The 18641-nt window shown below is 37.6% G+C and overlaps 1 protein-coding gene across 1 annotated transcript in view; it reads right to left on the bottom strand.

The window, feature by feature from the left end:
* Nucleotides 1-2717: 2717 nt before the first annotated feature.
* Nucleotides 2718-18641, bottom strand: part of LOC124711226 (protein I'm not dead yet-like) — a 258445-nt gene continuing 242521 nt past the window's right edge. Inside the window, exons 11-13 of the mRNA XM_047241185.1 lie at nt 14855-15048; nt 8870-9007; nt 2718-4114 (exon numbers count right to left, since the gene is read on the bottom strand). Coding sequence (XP_047097141.1) covers nt 3977-4114; nt 8870-9007; nt 14855-15048 — 470 coding nt within the window. The 3' untranslated portion in view covers nt 2718-3976. The remainder of the gene's footprint in view (nt 4115-8869; nt 9008-14854; nt 15049-18641) is intronic.

Here is an 18641-nt window from a genome sequence, read left to right as displayed (position 1 = left end):
ACCTTATAGGATAACATCACTGTAACCAATAATTGGAAGTGTGTGTTACACGCTTTCTTTTTCAGGTCAAAAGGAAAGAGCTTTGTATATTTTTGTAGGGCATGGAGAGATGCTGATGCCTTCTTGCACATCACAGTTGCATGCTCAGTCCAGTTTTGACTTTCATAGTCTCTTTTCTGAAGGAGAGAAATTGATGTTTGTTCCCTTTAGGATTAAAGGTCGTAGGAAATCCTGATGCTTTCAGCTAATGAGCCTAGAATGACCAGGCAGTACTGCTTGGATTTTGTATAGGTTGAGCTTTAACACTATATTCCGTGCCCAATGCTCAACTTGATTATAAGAAGGAGTCAGATGACAGGACACACACTGAGGATTCTGGCAACCATCAACGTCATAAAGGAGGGAAGTATTGGGTAAAAATTGTAGACAGAGAAAAAGGTTTCGGAACAGCAAGCATACAGAAGTGAATGTAGGGTGTACAGACTTGCACAGGATAGCAACAATATAGGTCATGCACTACAACCTCCTTCAGTCCTGTCATGAGCATTTCTTACCCCACCAAAAGTCTTCCAACTTACCTGCAATGAGTATGTGGCATTTTGTGTGAGTATGACTATTAATAAGCTGTCTGTATTCCGACTGGCCAAATTGTGGCTGAGAGACAATTGTTGCATAGCAGGCAACACAGTATGCTCTGCTTCAATGATTGCTTCACAGCCCAAGCCGTCTGGTTTCTTCCCACCAACATTTCTGAACTTCACATATGGGAACTCTCCCTGTAACATATTCTTTATTCCTATAACATATTCTCTCCCTCCCTCCCCACCTACCCCCTGGCCTCAACCTTTGCTAGTCTCTCTGTCTGCATCAATCTCATTTCAGTATCAAACATGCACACTCGAATAATTTTTTTCCACTTGGCTATTTCTCTCCTCTACCACTGTTAACATCGAGTATTGATTTAAGTGTCAGGAAGTCTTTTCTCAGAGTATTTGTACAGAGTGTAGCAATGTGTGGATGTGAAATGTGGACGATAAATAGTTTAGACAAGAAGAGAATAGAAGCTTTCGAAATGTGGTGCTACAGAAGAATGTTGAAGATTGGATGGGTAGATCATGTAACTAATGAAGAGATACTGAATGGAATTGGGGATAAGATAAATTTGTGGCACAATTTATCTAGAGCGGGATCAGTTGGTAGGGCATGTTATGAGGCATCAAGGGATCACCAATTAGGTATTGGAGGGCAGTGTGGAGGGTAAAAATCATAGATGGAGACCAAGAGATGAATGCACTAAGCAGATTCAGCAGGATGTAGGGTGCAGTAGTTACTTGGAAATGAAGAAGCTTGCACAGGATAGAGTAGCATGGAGAGCTGCATTAAATCAGTCTCTGCACTGAAGACCACAACAACACACCACTGCCTCCCCCCCCTTCCCTCCCCCAGTGATGCTGCATTCCCTATTATCCCTGTCCCCCACCCCACAGCTTGTATCTTTTGTGCCTCCACTGCCCACCCCCAACCAAGATTGCTACTTGCCTAAGTTCCCATTGACAAGAGTGGCCACGTGTGTGTGTGTGTGTGTATTTTTTTGTTTTGACAACAGTTCACTGCTCAGTGCCTCTTCTATGTAGTGAGAGTAGTAATCTATCACACTGGAAAACATATTTAGAAATAGATCAGAGTTTTATGCTTCAATAATGTCATCAGATCTCTCATACAGAATGGTTTCTTCTCTTAAAATTTATTGTACATGTATCATTTTTCAAGTATTAAGATAAGATTAAGGGCAAATCAAATATTCTGAACAGTTTTTATTTGACTGTGAACAAGATTTGTACTTGTGTTTTACAATTGAGACCACCATGTGACACCATCTATATATGACAGCATTATGCCACTGGTGTCACTTTTAGACATGAAAATTTAAATAGTGCAGTGAAGTATACTCCTAACTTTACATGAAACATACAGGTACATAAATTACAATGACTGAAATAAATCAATTGCCTTGTAAACAATTTACACCATTGTTGAGTTATCCAATAAGTGCATATAAAAGTGTAATTTATGATATAGCAGAAAGTGTTAATAAAAATTTGACTTAAGAAATCTTTGGCACAAAGCACAGTTAGTAATCTCATCAAATTACACATACAGCCAGTTAAGTATGTAACCAAGTAATGACAAATGATTTTCAGAAGGAAACTTTATTACAAATTACAGTGTGTATTTAGCTTCAGAGTTGACAGTGGCAGCATGAGGCACTCCACTTACAGTCTGAGGTTTTGCTTTGAAGTAAATGGACAACATAATTTTAAACATACTTAGTATATATACAAGATCTTAACAAAATTCCATTTTCTGAGATGTGGTAGTATGAACAAAAACAAGACAAAAATATCCAGTAAACATATGCTCTAAAATGCATACCTCAAGATCTATGGGTACTTCTTCATCTTTGCTGCTGTGAAACACATCTTCTACTGCAAAACATTTGTTATTAGAAACTACCTTCCATTCTGCTGGTGGAGGACGACGGTTCAATCCCGTGTCCAGCCGTCCTGATTTAGGTTTTCCTTGATTTCCCTAAATCCTTCCGGGCAAATGCCGGGATGGTTCCTTTCAAAGGGCACGGCCGACTTCCTTCCCCGTCCTTCCCTAATCCGATGAGACCGATGACCTCGCTGTCTGGTCTCCTTCCCCAAAACAACCCAACCCCCCCCCCCCCCATTATGCTGGCAAGTCCAAAGATAAAATTAATGTAAAAGTTTTTCACAGACTTATCAAAACACAAATTGATTTCATGTAAGTGCTGCAGTTACCCAGAAATGTGTATATTGTTGACAGTAAAAGCATTAACAAATGTTTTCTGCAGCCATGAAAAACAGCAGAGGTATGTGTCCTCATTTTTTTCCCCATACTACCACTTCTCAAAATATGGAATACCTTTTTTTAACTTCCTTTGTACTCATGTCATAATGCAATTTTCATTTAAACAAATAATTTTAACAACATATTCGCTTTCCTTTTTTGTATGATAGCAATTCTCTGTTTTCTTGCTTCACTCCATATATATCTATTTCACTTGAGCTATCTTGAAACACTTTAATCTCATTGTAACATAATGGATAATGTTTATGTTTTTATGTAATGAAATTTGAATGAAACAAAAAAGATATGTTTAATGGAAATGTACTTATCACAATTAAAACTTGCATTGCTACATCTGAGTGAAGGTTGGTGATGTAATATGTTGTGATACAGAGTAGCATGTTATGAAATCCTTGGCAGTTTTGCAGTAAGAAAAAGTAAGGAACTAATATTTTACTTTAAAAGTATCATGACATTGTTTTCAAATATTTCATGGCATTCACAAGTACTGTGTATCTTCTGAAATCTTCCTGCTGTTGTTAACATAGCAGTCATTTTGAGCAATTAGTCATACTTTGGTTAATTGCTGTTGGTTATTTTTAAACTATGCATCTTATTCCACTCCCAACTGCATATGGATTTGGACTTGAACTTCGTTCAGTATTTCTTTGTTTCACAACAAGAATCTGGTGATAGTCCAATGTTCATTGTTTATAAAGTACATCACAGTTGCTGACACCACTGGTACACACTTTTAAACACATTATCAGCTAATCGTACATACTGTGCTTAACTGCCTTTCTGCGTTCTAGTCATATGTCACCTATGGTATGTACTAGCACAAAGTTACTCTGTCCAGATATTTGGTTTCAATAAATAGACTGAATAAATACTGATTATGTTAGCTGCACAGAGGATTGTACTTTTAGTACAATAATACCTGATCACAAATTATCTGGTTTCCTTTTTGCAAGAACATTTGCAGCTGCAGCAAACAAAAAAGAATTCTTTTGAGGAACATAATTTTTCCTGATTAGTTTCAGACAAATGCATTCATGGCTCAGTCTGATGATACAGCAGGATTGCAACAGTCTTCAAACTGCTACACACCTGTTGTTATATTTGTTCCTCTTGCCCAATCAGGGAATGTATCCAAGCCATAGACAGCTGAACCAAATGTTGGAAATAGTATTGATACTAGTATGATGCAGATAACGTTCATACCCAGACCAGCCTTCATCTGAAAAAGCATACAAATATTAAGAGAATACCTGACAAGTTTAGACTTATATATAATTATCAGAAAATTTCTTTTTGCAAATATAATGAAAACAACGCATCCAAAATGTTAAATCTTAATTTGTGTAAATACAGTAGCATTTAGGGAGTTCTCCTTACATTTGTCAAATAATTCATTCTGCTCACATAGATATGATAAATATGGACATATGTGCTAGTGCTTGATCGGAAAAAGAAAGAAAATTCATGACCTCCACTGATGCTTGACATTTTTCTTGCATCTGTGAATGTTAATTCATTGTCAGATTGAATAATTTAGTCTTGGAGTAGCTACACTGTCTCTTAAATTCACAGTTGATGAACTAGATTCTGTGAAAAAATTAACTTTGTCCTGTTGGATAATGTCTCATTAAAAATCAAATAAAAGAACCCTCCCTCCTCCCTTTCTCAGTGAGCTCTTCGAGTAATTGCCAAATTTCCTTACATGTGATCGAAATCCAAAATGGACCCAAATAATACAAGAACACAAACTCCAAATGATATACTTGGATTTCCAGGAAGTTCTAACACACTAAAGACTATGAGAGCCAAGCTGCCTAGATTTTCTAATGACTCATTTAACAAGAGAAGTGTGTTGAGAGTAAAAGAGCCCAAAAGTTTCAATATAAATTTATAATTATATAAAGGAAAGATGGAACATTTGAGAAAATGTCCCCTCTATGTTCACAAAAACTTGGAGATGGTAGCAGAAACTCTTAAATCAAGGAAACAAGTTTTTTGTAATACCATTCTCTGACAACAGTCATGGTGCACCAAAGACCAAACCTTATTAACAACAAAACTAGACAGTATTAACTGAGACACAATACTTACTACAGATATGTTGTTACGTAGGGAATTATTTACATCCATGTCAAAGACTACCAGAAGAAATACGAGGAAGGCTAGGTGACTGGGGCAAATAGACTGAAAAAGTGATGACCTTGAAATGAAGCTTTTTTAATTCAACCCATTTAACAAGCTACAAACAAACACTCATTATCTTACTATCACAAATACAGAATCATGACTGCACCATAAGTGTGCACGAATTTATCAACTTTCTCATTTGGTAAAAATATTTAATATTCTTATTATTACAGATACACTGTATCGAACCAGGAGCATTGTGATGTAATTGTTTTCACTTAAAGGTGATTAATTCATGATTCTGAGAGAGTGGGTTGGATTTGTGACACTTCAATATTGTCCGTGGTGAAGAGCTTATTATTTGTTGCCAAGAGCTAACTAGCACTGGTGTCCAATACAGCACAATGAGTGTACAAGACACCTTGTCGCATCCAAGAATTGTGTCTGAACATATATATCATACAACCAATGAAGTGAGACCTGAATTAATGCCTAAAGCAAAGGAAGCCATCAACCCAAATGAGTGTGCTATGATGTGCAATATTTTTATTGATTATTATCACAAGATATTCTGTCTTGCAGCAAGATCCAATATTATTGTAGATGCTGCTCACAGGAAAGTTTCCAGACATTACAAAATTAAGTGAATATATCCTTACATTACAAAATTCTGGAGATAGCTATAACTGTTGTGGAATTAAGCATCCACATTTGTAATGGACCAGGGGCTCAACTTAAAGAAAGCTCTTCAATATAAGAGAGATTTGCTATGTACAATGCTCTGCATAAACACAGCATTAAAGTACACATTGGACAAAGGTTCTTTATGAAGAGTTGACTGATACTTAGAAGTCCACCCAGACAGTGTGTAGAGCAGTAGGATACATGAAATGATACAGTTTTATGGCAAGATCAGGAAAATAAGAACATTATATCAAGATACTGAAAACTGATTACATAGTATCTATATGAGTTTAAATTTATTTTATATTCTGTGGGAAGGGTAAAGGGAGAGAGGTTTAGAATCTGTTTTGGAGAAAACACGTAAAAAATGATATCTTTGCATCAGCATACTGTAATGGACAACATAACTGAATTCATGATATACACTGTAAAATACACACACACACACACACACACACACACACACACACACACACACTACAAAGGAATTATCCAAATGGAACATAAATCAGTATATGTGATGCACATGTACAGACAGTCAAATGCTTACAATTTCAGAAAAACTGGATGATCTATTCAAGGGAAAGAGCTTCACAAATTGAGCATGTCCATAATGTATTGATCCACCTCTAGCCCTTATGCAGGCAGTTACACAGTTTGGCATAGACTGATAGAGTTGTTGGGTGTCCTTCTTGGGGATATCATATCAAATTCTCTCCAACTGGCATGTTGATGATGATGATGATGATGAGGTCACATACTCCGAGGAGCGTAGGGAACGATGTGGGAAACTCACACCGCCGACTAGGCAAGGTCGTAGCGGAGGTGGTTTGCCATTGCCTTCCTCCGACCATAATGGGGATGGATGATGATGATGAAGACAACACAACAACACCCATCATCTCAAGGCAGGGAAAATCACTAACCCCACTGGGAATCGAACCTGGGACCCCGTGCGCGGGAAGCGAGTACGCTACCGCAAGACCACTGGCATGTTAGATTATCAAAATCCTGATATGGTTGGAGGGCCTTGCTCATAATGCTCCAAATGTGTTCCCACTGGGGAGACATCCTGTGACCTTGCTGGCTAAGGTAGGATTTGATGTAAGGGTCTGCAGATGACAGTCAAGGAAGTCCTGCTATGAAAAGAAATGGCACCCTTGTTGTCGAGCCATATGGTGGCTGACAATCAGGTTGGTACTCCACCACCATCCGAAGCATCTTCAGACACATCTTTGACAGTCATCGGGACTCATCACTGACAACAATTCTACTTCATTCACTGAGATTCCAGGCTGAAGATGAGTCTGGAGATGCACTGGACAACAGTGGGACACCAACCTGACTGTCACCTGTCATATGTCCATTAACAGCTAATGGATTGGGCTATTCATGGAGGGGGTAATGCTGCTCCACGATAAATGTGCATCCACATCAGTGTAGAGCCACATAGAGTGTAACAGCCAAGTTCAAGTGGGAACAGCTTGAGCACCCACCCTACAGCCTGGGCATGTCACCCTGTGAGTTCCTCCGGCTTGTGAGAAATTGGGATAGTCAGACTCAGGCCTCTGGTGGTTACTTCTGAATAAAGACTTCATTTATACCCACTATGTTATTCTGTACCCTTTCTTTTGAATGCTCCTCATAATATCATTGGTATACTTTCTTCCCTCTTAAAATTCCTGATATTGTTTTAACATATTCTGAGTATTCATGGCATTTCTGTTATAAACAAAAAATAAGTTGGTGGTGAAAATCAGCAACTATTTCACCTTCAATGTGCAGGATACGAATCAGAACATTAGCTTCTTAATTCACTTTCTGAACGCAACATAACTACAATTGAGCTCTAAATTGTGGTGCATGATGCTGACAATAAAGGAAACAAATGCGTTACAAGCTCTGGAAAAATCTTTATTTCATGGGCAGTTCTCAGATATTATTAGTAAACTATATCAAAACTAAAGAGAACGTATCGGCTCTTGAAAAGATGTGGACCTCAACAAAAATTGTGCGAGAATGGAATTTAAAATAATGCAAGCAGTGTAAACACTGGGATAATGATGAATGGGGAGAGAAGAAATGAACATGATTTTATGAGTGTTGAAATAAAGGCAGTAGATAAAAAATTATATAAATATATTTAAAAACAAAGATGATGTGACTTACCATACGAAAGCGCTGGCAGGTCGATAGAAACACAAACAGACACATACATACACACAGAATTCAAGCTTTCGCAACAAACTGTTGCCTCATCAGAAAAGAGGGAAGGAGAGGGAAAGACGAAAGGAAGTTTTTTCCCCCTAAGGTAAGTCTTTCCGCTCCCGGGATTGGAATGACTCCTTACCCTCTCCCTTAAAACCCACTTCCTTTCGTCTTTCCCTCTCCTTCCCTCTTTCCTGATGAGTCAACAGTTTGTTGCGAAAGCTTGAATTTTGTGTGTATGTATGTGTCTGTTTGTGTTTCTATCAACCTGCCAGTGCTTTCATGCTTTTTTTCCCCCTAAGGTAAGTCTTTCCGCTCCCGGGATTGGAATGACTCCTTACCCTCTCCCTTAAAACCCACTTCCTTTCGTCTTTCCCTCTCCTTCCCTCTTTCCTGATGAGGCAACAGTTTGTTGCGAAAGCTTGAATTTTGTGTGTATGTATGTGTCTGTTTGTGTTTCTATCAACCTGCCAGTGCTTTCATGCTTTTTTTCCCCCTAAGGTAAGTCTTTCCGCTCCCGGGCTTGGAATGACTCCTTACCCTCTCCCTTAAAACCCACTTCCTTTCGTCTTTCCCTCTCCTTCCCTCTTTCCTGATGAGGCAACAGTTTGTTGTGAAAGCTTGAATTTTGTCTGTATGTATGTGTCTGTTTGTGTTTCTATCAACCTGCCAGCGCTTTCGTATGGTAAGTCACATCATCTTTGTTTTTAAATATATTTTTCCCGCGTGGAATGTTTCCCTCTATTATATTGAAATTATATAAATAATTAGAGATACTGAAATTTTAAGAGAGAATGTATATGAGATACTTAAAGTGGTGGATTTTGTAATGAATTTAAAAATCTTATTATCTTTCACTTTTACAAAATACGGAAATATTAAAAATATCTTATGTGTAATTGACTTGTACTCTATAAATGGCTGAAGTATTGAGAAACAACAGTCCCATACTTACCATATCGGATGACCTCATGTTTGATGCTGCCATCACAATGGCATTAGGTGGAGTGGCAACAGGCAACATGAAGGCAAATGAACAACACAGTACAGCTGGCATCATAAAATAGAGGGGATGGATCTCCATTGCCTTAGCCTGGAAAAGAAGAATAAATGTAAGATACCGACTGCTTTTGGGGACATTTTATGTGAAAAAAGCTGCCCTGAGAGAAAAAAAAGAAGGAATGTGCATGAATGAGTTAATCAATCATTTGTCATCTCCATCATGGCAGAAAACCTTCAGAGATGTGGAATGAGGTTAAGTTATTGTTGTTGTTGTTGTTGTGGTCTTCAGTCCAGAGAGTGGTTTGATGTAGCTCTCCATGCTACTCTATCCTGTGCAAGCTTCTTCATCTCCAAGTAACTACTGCACACTACATCACTTTGAATCTGTTTACTGTATTCATCTCTTGGTCTCCCCCTACGATTTTTACCCTCCAAGCTGCCCTCCAATACTAAACTGGTGATCCCTTGATGCCTCAGAACATGTCCTACCAACCGATTCCTTCTTCTAGTCAAGTTGTGCCACAAATTCCTCTTCTCCCAAATTCTATTTAGTACCTCCTCATTAGTTATGTGATCTACCCATTTAATCTTCAGCATTCTCCTATAGCATCACACTTCTAAAGCTTCTATTCTCTTCTTGTCTAAACTATTTATCGTCCATGTTTCCCTTCCATATGTGGCTACACTCCATACAAATACTTTCAGAAAAGATTTCTCAACACTTAAATCTATCCTAGATGTTAACAAATTTCTCTTCTTCAGAAACGCTTTCCTTGCCATTGCCAATCTACATTTTATATCCTCTCTACTTCCACCGTCATCAGCTATTTTGCTTCCCAAATGGTAAAACTCATTTGCTCCCTTAAGTGTCTCATTTCCTAATCTAATTCCCTCAGCATCACCTGATTTAATTATACTACATTCCATTATCCTTGTTTTGCTTCTGTTGACATTCATCTCTTATCCTCCTCTCCTTTCAAGACACTGTCCATTCCATTCAACTGCTCTTCCAGGTCCTTTGCTGTCTCTGACAGAATTACAATGTCATCAGCAAACCTCAAAGTTTTTATTTCTTCTCCATGGATTTTAATTCCTACTACAAATTTTTCTTTTGTTTCCTTTACTGCTTGCTCAATATACAGATTGAATAACATCAGGAATAGTTACAACCCTGTCTCACTCCCTTCCCAACCACTGCTTCCCTTTCACGTTCCTTGACTCTTATAACTGCCATCTGGTTTCTGTACAAACTATAAGTAGCCCTTCGATCCCTTTATTTGACCTCTGCCACCTTCACAATTTGAAAGAGAGCATTCCACTCAACATTGTCAAAAGCTTTCTCTAAGTCTACAAATGCTAGAGACATAGGTCTGTCTTTCCTTATTCTATCTTCTAAGATAAGTCATAAGGTCAGTATTGCCCCTCACGTGTTCCAATATTTCTACAGAATCCAAACTGATCTTCCCCAAGGTCAGCTTCTACCAGTTTTCCATTCATCTGTAAAGAATTTGTGTCAGTATTTTGCAACCGTGACTTATTAAACTGATAGTTCAGTAATTTTCACACCTGTCAACAACTGCTTTCTTTGGGATTGCAATTATTATATTCTTCTTGAAGTCTGCTGGTATTTTACCTGTCTCATACATTTTGCTCACGAGATGGTAGGGTTTTGTCAGGGCTGGCTCTCCCAAGGCTATCAGTATTTATTATGGAATGTTGTCTACTTCTGGGGTTTTTCAGTGCTCTGTCAAATTCTTCACACCGTATCATATCTCCCACTTCATCTTCAGCTATGTCCTCTCCCATTCCCATAATATTGCCCTCAAGTACATCGCTTTTGTATAGACCCTCTATATATTCTCCTTCCACCTTCCTACGTTTCCTTCTTTGCTTAGAACTGGGTTTCCATCTGAGCTCTTGATGTTAATACAAGTGGTTCTCTTTTATCCAAAGGTCTCTTTAATTTTCCTGTAGGCAGTATCTATCTTACCCCTAGTGATATTTGCTTCTACATCCTTACATTTGTGCTCTAGCCATCCCTCTTAGCCACTTTGCACTTCCTGTTGATCTCATTTTTGAGACGTTTGTATTGCTTTTTGCCTGCTTCATTTACTGCATTTTTATATTTTCTCCTTTCATCAATTAAATTCAGTATCTCCTCTGTCATCCAAGGATTTCTTCTAGCCCTCATCTTTTTACCAATGTGATGCTTGCTACCTTCACTACTTCATCTCTCAAAGCTACCCATTCTTTTTCTACTGTATTTCTTTCCCTGTTCTTGTCAATCATTCCTTCACACTCTCTCTGAAACTCTCTACAACTTCTGGCTCTTTCAGTTTATCCAGGTTGCATCTCCTTAAATTCCCACCTTTTTGCAGTTTCTTCAGTTTTAATCTACAGTTCATAACCAATAGATTGTGGTCAGAGTCTACATCTGCCCCTGGAAATGTCTTACAATTAAAAACCTGGTTCCTTAATCTCTGCCCTACTGTTACAGAATCTATCTGAAACCTTCCATTGTCTCCAGGCCTCTTCCACGTATACAACCTCCTTTCATGACTCGTAAACCAAGTATTAGCTATGATTAAGTCATTCTCTGTCCAAAATTCTACCAGGCGGCTTCCTCTTTCATTCCTTACCCCTATTACACATTCACCTACTACTTTTCCCTCTCTTCCTTCTCCTACTATCGAATTCCAGTGCCCCATGACTTTTAAATATTTGTCTCCTTCACTATCCGAATAATTTCTTTTATCTCATCATACACTTCTTCAATCTCTTTCTCATCTGCAGAACTAGTTGGCATATAAACTTGTAGTAATGTGGTAGGTGTGGGCTTCAAGCCTATCTTGGCTGTAATAATGCGTTCACTATGCTGTTCATAGTAATTTACCGGCACCCCTATTTTTTTATTCATTATTAAACCTACCCCTGCATTACCCTTATGTGATTTTGTATTTATAACCTTGTATTCATCTGACCAGAAGTCTTGTTCCTCCTGCCACCAAACTCCACTACTTCCTACTATATTTAACTTTAACCTACCCATTTCCCTTTTAAACCTGTCTAACCTACCTACCCGATTAAGGGATCTGACATTTCACACTCCGATCCATAGAATGCCAGTTTTCTTTCTCCTGATAACGATGCCCTCATGAGTAGTCCCCACCCAAAGATCTGAATGGGAAACTATTTTACCTCCAGAATATTTTATCCAAGAGGACGTTATCATCATTTAACCATACGGTAAAGCTGCATGCCCTCGGGGAAAAAAAAATTACGGCTGTAGTTTCCCATTGCTTTCAGCCGTTCACAGTACCAGCACAGCAAGACTGTTTTGGTTAATGTTACAAGGCCAGATCAGTCAATCATCCAGACTGTTGTCCCTGCAACTACAGAAAATGCTGCTGCCCTCTTCAGGAACCACACGTTTGTCTGCCCTCTCAACAGATACTCCTCCATTGTGGTTGCACCAATGGTATGGCTGTCTGTATTGCTGGGGCATGCAAGCCTCCACACCAATGGCAAGGTCCATGGTTCATGAAGGACAGGGATAGGAGGGGGATGGATAAGTTATAGATCTAAAAAAAAAAAACGGGAGAGAGAGAAAGACAACTTCTATAAAATATACAAATTTATCCACCTTAAATCTAATGAATTAAAATTAACAGGAAAGCTGCTGCTTTGAAATGAATTAATGAATAAATAAATAAATTAGGCTACTGATTTTTGACTTGTATGAAACAGCTTGTTTTTCACCTCTATTACCAGTTTAACATCTATGTGACAAAATTAATATGCAGATACTTCACCAGTGACAGGGGCTGCCACAGAGAGATAACTCTCTGACTGGCAACAGTAGCCTGGTGTGAAATTATACTGAACTGTGTCACTACTACATGTTACCTTTATTCCATCTCAGGGTAAAATTTACAAATGTTTAGCAGAGAAAAACGGTTATCTAAATATATGTTAACAGAAGTTTGTTTTATTGAATATTGCTACTTATTGTGCAGCTAATACTTATCAGCAGTTACTCTAATCTAAATATCCCATGCAAAAAATAATATTAAGAACTCATGTTAAACAGGGAACACATATTTTGCAGAACATCAGGAAAGTTTAATATTGTTGTCATGTTCTGTAAAGTGAAAAATTCATTTAATGTTGTTTAGGAATTTATGTTCTGGGAAATAAGTGTAAGAGTGCCATACTCTGTCAGGAGGCCTCCACAAGATATGCTGTTATCTTCTCAACTCAGTATTGTTTTTGCTTAATTTTGCATTAAATAGCAGCACTGTCCCAGAAGATAATGTCATACAGGGTGTAGCACAGTAAATTGCTGATTTGGGAATGAAATAAAAAAAAATAATGAACACTTAGAAAAATTACATTTTTATTTTTATCATATTGGACAATAATGGATGTTTCTAACTACATGGTTTATTTGAACAGTATATCTGGCAGATGACTACCTTCACAATCCACACACTGCTGCAGTCTTTTTCTGAAGTAATCATGCATTCTTTCAAACATGTCTTCAGCTATTCTTGCAGTTTCAGCCTCAATACTGTTCTGTAGGTCTTTCAGGGTGTTGGGACGGTTGTAATACACCTTTGATTTCAGGTAACCCAAAGAAAAAAATCACATGGGGCTAAGTCCACTGATCATGTGGGCCAGTTGAGATCCCCCATCTGAGAGATAAGCCTTCCAGGAAACATTTGCCTAAAAAAATTCATGGTTATGACAGCCGTGTGTGCAGTGGCACTGTCTTGTTGAAACCAGGTATGCTGTAATTGCATTGCCTTGAAAGCCGGCTGGAAGAACTGTTGCGGTATGGTTAAGTAATGATGCAAATTCACAGTTAGAGCACGATGATTTTCCTGGAAAAAGTAATGGCCAATGATGCCTATTCATGATATAGTGCATCACATAGTGAAGTGGTCTGAGTAGAGGGGTCTCTGGTGAATTTGTCTTGGGTTTGTGTTGCTTCAGTACTGCACATTCTGTTTGTTTACACACCCACTGAGGTGAAAATGTGCCTTGTCAGTAAAGAACACATTTGTGTCACGGGATATGGTTGTAAGAATGTCTTCACAAGATGTTCTTCATGTTACATAATCTCATACTGACAATAGCTGGACCAGGCACATTTTATACAGGTGACTATTCAGTTCATTATGAAGAATCAAGGTTCTCTCCAGAACATCTTGAAATGCCAAGAGCAAGTGCATGTTTCCTAGTTGAGTGTTTTGGAGATTGCAGTGCTGCCGTTCTAACTCGTTTGACATTTTGTGGTATTGTAACGCTTCTCTCAGGTTCTATTCATACAGATGAAACATCACCTGCTGTTCTGAATGCATTTACAAAATTTAAAATTGATTGCATTCAGGAACACATCTGTGAAGGGATACAGCAAATTGCAAATGAAAAGCGTGCTGTGAAGCAGGGACAGTCACATTATCGCAACTGAACAATTGAATACAAACTTCCCGTTGGTCACTATAAACCACGCCCACTCTCCCTCAATTCAACCAACAGTGTCGCCACAACTTGAATTCTAGAAAAGCCATTTACTGTGCTCCCCCCTCCCCCCCCCCCCTTATAACAACAGTGATTAAAAAATAAAGAAAAGCTAAGACACTAACTAAAAAAAATAAAAAATCAGAAGTAAGAATCCTGGGAAACAGACGAGGGGCAATGATAGCAAAGCTACGACAGAATAGGGAGAACGCTATATGATGTGCAACACAGTGATGTAGAAGCCTAGAGAAAATTTGGCAGGTTCTACTACACAGCTTCAAAGGTGCGTTGAAGCAGAATTTATCTCTTGTCAGTACTGAGAGAGTATTCTTATCAGAATTATGTGAATCTAAGAAGCACAAACAATCAATTTTTAATCATATTTAAAAACTGTAAAAAGGTTTTTCTTCCTCACCATTTCTGCAAGTACAGGTGTAACAATATTAGCAATTGCAGTATTTGATGAGACTTCTGTGAGAAAAGTTGTGGCTGTGCAAACTATAATGAGAATCACTTCTCGTGGGAGAACTTCAAGTGCAACCAATGTTTCACCAAGTAACTGATTTAGTCCAGATGCCTTAGTGCCAGCTGCCATTGCAAATCCTCCACCTGTTAACAAACACATTATAAAATATTCTCAAAATTTTATGGCTTGTACTTAAAAAATTGGAGGCAAAACAGACACAGTTTCAAGAGCAACAAGCATGATGAATGCCAAGTATTTACAGTACATGGGGAGTGAGTAGAGGTTTTTGTCTACTGGAATTACTCAAAGAAACACACTTCCGAAGACACTATAGCAGGGACAAGTGCCAGGAGACAGTGGTCATATGTGTGGGAGGTGCGCTTGTGAGAATGTGTGTGTTTCCTAGGTTGAAAGAAGGATTTTTAAGCTTTTGACAAAAATGTTTTGCAGTGTTTTTCACTGAGCCTGTCTGTGACTCAGCGTCTCCACTGGTGGACACTGTAGTCTTTATGCCTCACGTATTGGTCCCAACTATATGAGCTTTTACGAATGGTGGTACCATGAACTATTGCAGTTTGGTTTGTTACAGCACAAAGCTTAAAAATTGGCATGTTAAAGCTGTCAGTACTGTGGTCACAGATAAGCTGATACACAACCAAAACACTAGTAAATTGATTCCATAAATAAAACTTGTCTGTAGATAGAAAGCTACTGACATACAAAACTATTTCTTCTTTGACTAAGTAGCAGCAGTTAAAAGTTTTCCAGTCTCATTAAACAGTGTAATTCGCAATGTTCAGGAAACACTAGTCAATTCATGTAAGAAATCCTTCCTAATGATGTATTGTTATGAACAACGAACTTTCCAAACATTTTCTTCTTTCTTACACTCAGTTCATATATGGTAAGCCCCAGTGGAAATATATACTGGTCACATGAATTGAAATCTTGTGTAACCCTAATGCCATATTCTAGCATTTTCATGTGAGAAAAGGAATTACACAGAAATAGACTACATTCAACAGTTCAGACAATAATGGAAACATCCAAACAAACACAATTTCTACAGTACTTGGCTGTGTCTAAACAGCTGTTTGGCTGTAACTGATTGCAGAATAAATGTGTCCACTTATTAATAAACATAAGGTTTTCATATTTCCAGCTAGATGAGCTCAGCAAACGTCTGACATTTCAACAAACGTGTTTCTCAGTTTTTCAATTTTTGTGAAAATCAAAATGTTAGGCATTTAAATGAGACCTCTTGGCTGGCAACACAAAAGTATTTTATAATCTCAATTCATTCCTAGAGAAAATGAGATGAAACATATTGATCATTTCTGAGTAAATTTTGTACCATTTTCATTTGTTTAGCACTTTGTTGCACAAAATGTGATTGCGAAGGAAATACCACTCACATTTGTTAGTTTAAAACTTGGTAATATTAGATGATTGACAGAACTCAGCAGTTGCAGATGGATGAGAGGGGGAGGCTTAGTCTTGAAAACGTTAATTTCTAAAAGCTGAATCCCTGTTTTATAGTTTTGTCATATTCATTAATCCTTAATGAAATGTATTATTATTATTATTATTATTATTATTATTATTATTATTATTATTATTATTTGCCTTCAGCCATGAATGTGAATGTCACAATTTGCTTAAAAATATTTCTGTTGCTTGCTTTAAACATCATCAGTAAGGATGTTATCTGACATGTGACTGTAAATATCCTCAATGCACTGAAGGAGATGCCACAAGGATATTCGAGTCCTGACTTCCACAATATGTTTTTTTGACATAGAAACTTTACCAATTCACATTCCATTACTACCAATATTACTTCTTGTTGAGATTCAAATTTTACTGCCATGTAATGTCTTTTGTGTCTATAGAAAATGCTATGCACATGTTTTCAAGTCAATTTATCTGTCCTTCTTAATTCTGTGTTATTCTCCATGCCGTGAGCTATGAATAAAATTGTCCTGTGATTAAGTGTCATACCTACCTTATCAAACTACATCCCAACAGCTTAGGCAATCAGAAAAATCTAAATTTTTTTATTATAAGGAAACTCAAACTCATAAACTAAAAAGTGTGGAAATTAACAAGTTTGTTTACATGATAAATATGGCACATATGACTACTGCACACAGAGTTTGACTAGAAACACTAACACATGATAACTGCAACACATGGAGAATGCAAGTTGAAGTGCTACTTGTCACATCCAACACTTGAGGCTATGTATCTGGAGACTTACTGCAATCAATAGCAGCTAACACATGTGAAGTGTTCTCCACTGCAGAAGTTACATGCAAAGTATGGCTAGTGGCAGACAAAAAAGCAATGCCACTGTGTTGAAGCAAGTGCAGAACTGCACTACCTCACATTATGTATGGCTTAAACCTTAATCAATCTATGCATCCAGAGGACTAATCTACAAAGCAACACTGCTCAGATGCCTCGCACTTCACAAAATGCAACCTATTAATGGTGTGGCACATCATCTTACTAAATTCTTTGATGCTATGGACAAGTTACAAGCAGTAGATGTCAACATAAATGGTGACCTATAGTTAATAATGCTGCTCTACAGTCTTCCAAATAGTTATGACAGTTTCAGATTTTCTACTGAATGCCATGGCAATCTACCAGATGTCGAAATGCTGAAAGTAAAAATCTTGGAAGAACACAATGCTAGGATTCAGAAAGACAGTGAAAGTGTGAGTGCCACTGTAGTTATTAAAGTAGTGTAATGTTTTGTGGACAAGCCAAAAAGTGATGTGAGGGACAGCAACAAATCAGAACAAGAAGAAACTAAGTGTTCCAGCTTAAATAATGTCGATGAAGCTCATTGCTGTTTCTCTATGAGTGAGCCTCCTCTGAAGTTTTGTGGCTTCAACATCATTTGGTGCATTGACAGTGGTTGCACATTGTGCTGATATTTTTGAGGGAATATCACACATTTTTTGTTGATCAACACTGCCTTCCTTCATGAACACTGTTCGATGTATGATCTTGTGATAAGAATACTATAATATTTGAAGTAGCATTTAGTTAATGAGTTTCTTGATTAATATTTATAAATATAATAGGTTAAAATTACGTAAAAGATGTACTGTGTGTAGTGTTTTTTGTGTGCTGATGTTCCATGTATTCGAGAATGCTGAAACAATGACAGTGGACTTGCAGCAGCATGGTAAGCAGTTTTGAAAGTTGGTTGCTGTACGTGCTGAGCTGACAGCCATTCCACGCCAAAGGGTGAAATAGCTGGGCCAGAAGATTCAACTCAGAATAAATTATAACATTGTTAATATGAAAAAGAACTCGTTACTATTGTAATTGTGTTCAGTTCATGTCTGTATTCCATTGAAGGCAGTCACTGAATGGAAATGTATACCATTCTATGTTTGATTGAGAATAAACCATCAATAAAGCAATGGAGAGGATAATTATTGCGAAGAGAAAAAACCTGCTGTTGAAGATTTTTATTTTGGAAAAGTGCTTGCTTGAAATTGGTTATCAAAACTGAATCAGCTAAATAGGAGAGATAAAGGGTTAAACAATATGCAACCAAAAACACTGGAAAATCAGACAACTGCTATGTATTTTTTTTTCTTTTCTTTTTCTTAAAGTTGTGATTAATTTGTTCTCATGATTGAGAGTGAGGGTTTTTTTATTTTTTTTTTTAATTTTTATTTATTTATCTTTTTTTTAAAAAAACAGTGGGAAGAGC

Source organism: Schistocerca piceifrons, chromosome 8 (genome assembly GCF_021461385.2).
Source record: "Schistocerca piceifrons isolate TAMUIC-IGC-003096 chromosome 8, iqSchPice1.1, whole genome shotgun sequence".
Taxonomy (NCBI): domain Eukaryota; kingdom Metazoa; phylum Arthropoda; class Insecta; order Orthoptera; family Acrididae; genus Schistocerca; species Schistocerca piceifrons.
Note: the sequence above shows the minus strand (reverse complement) of the source record. Positions and strands in the feature narration are given on the sequence as shown.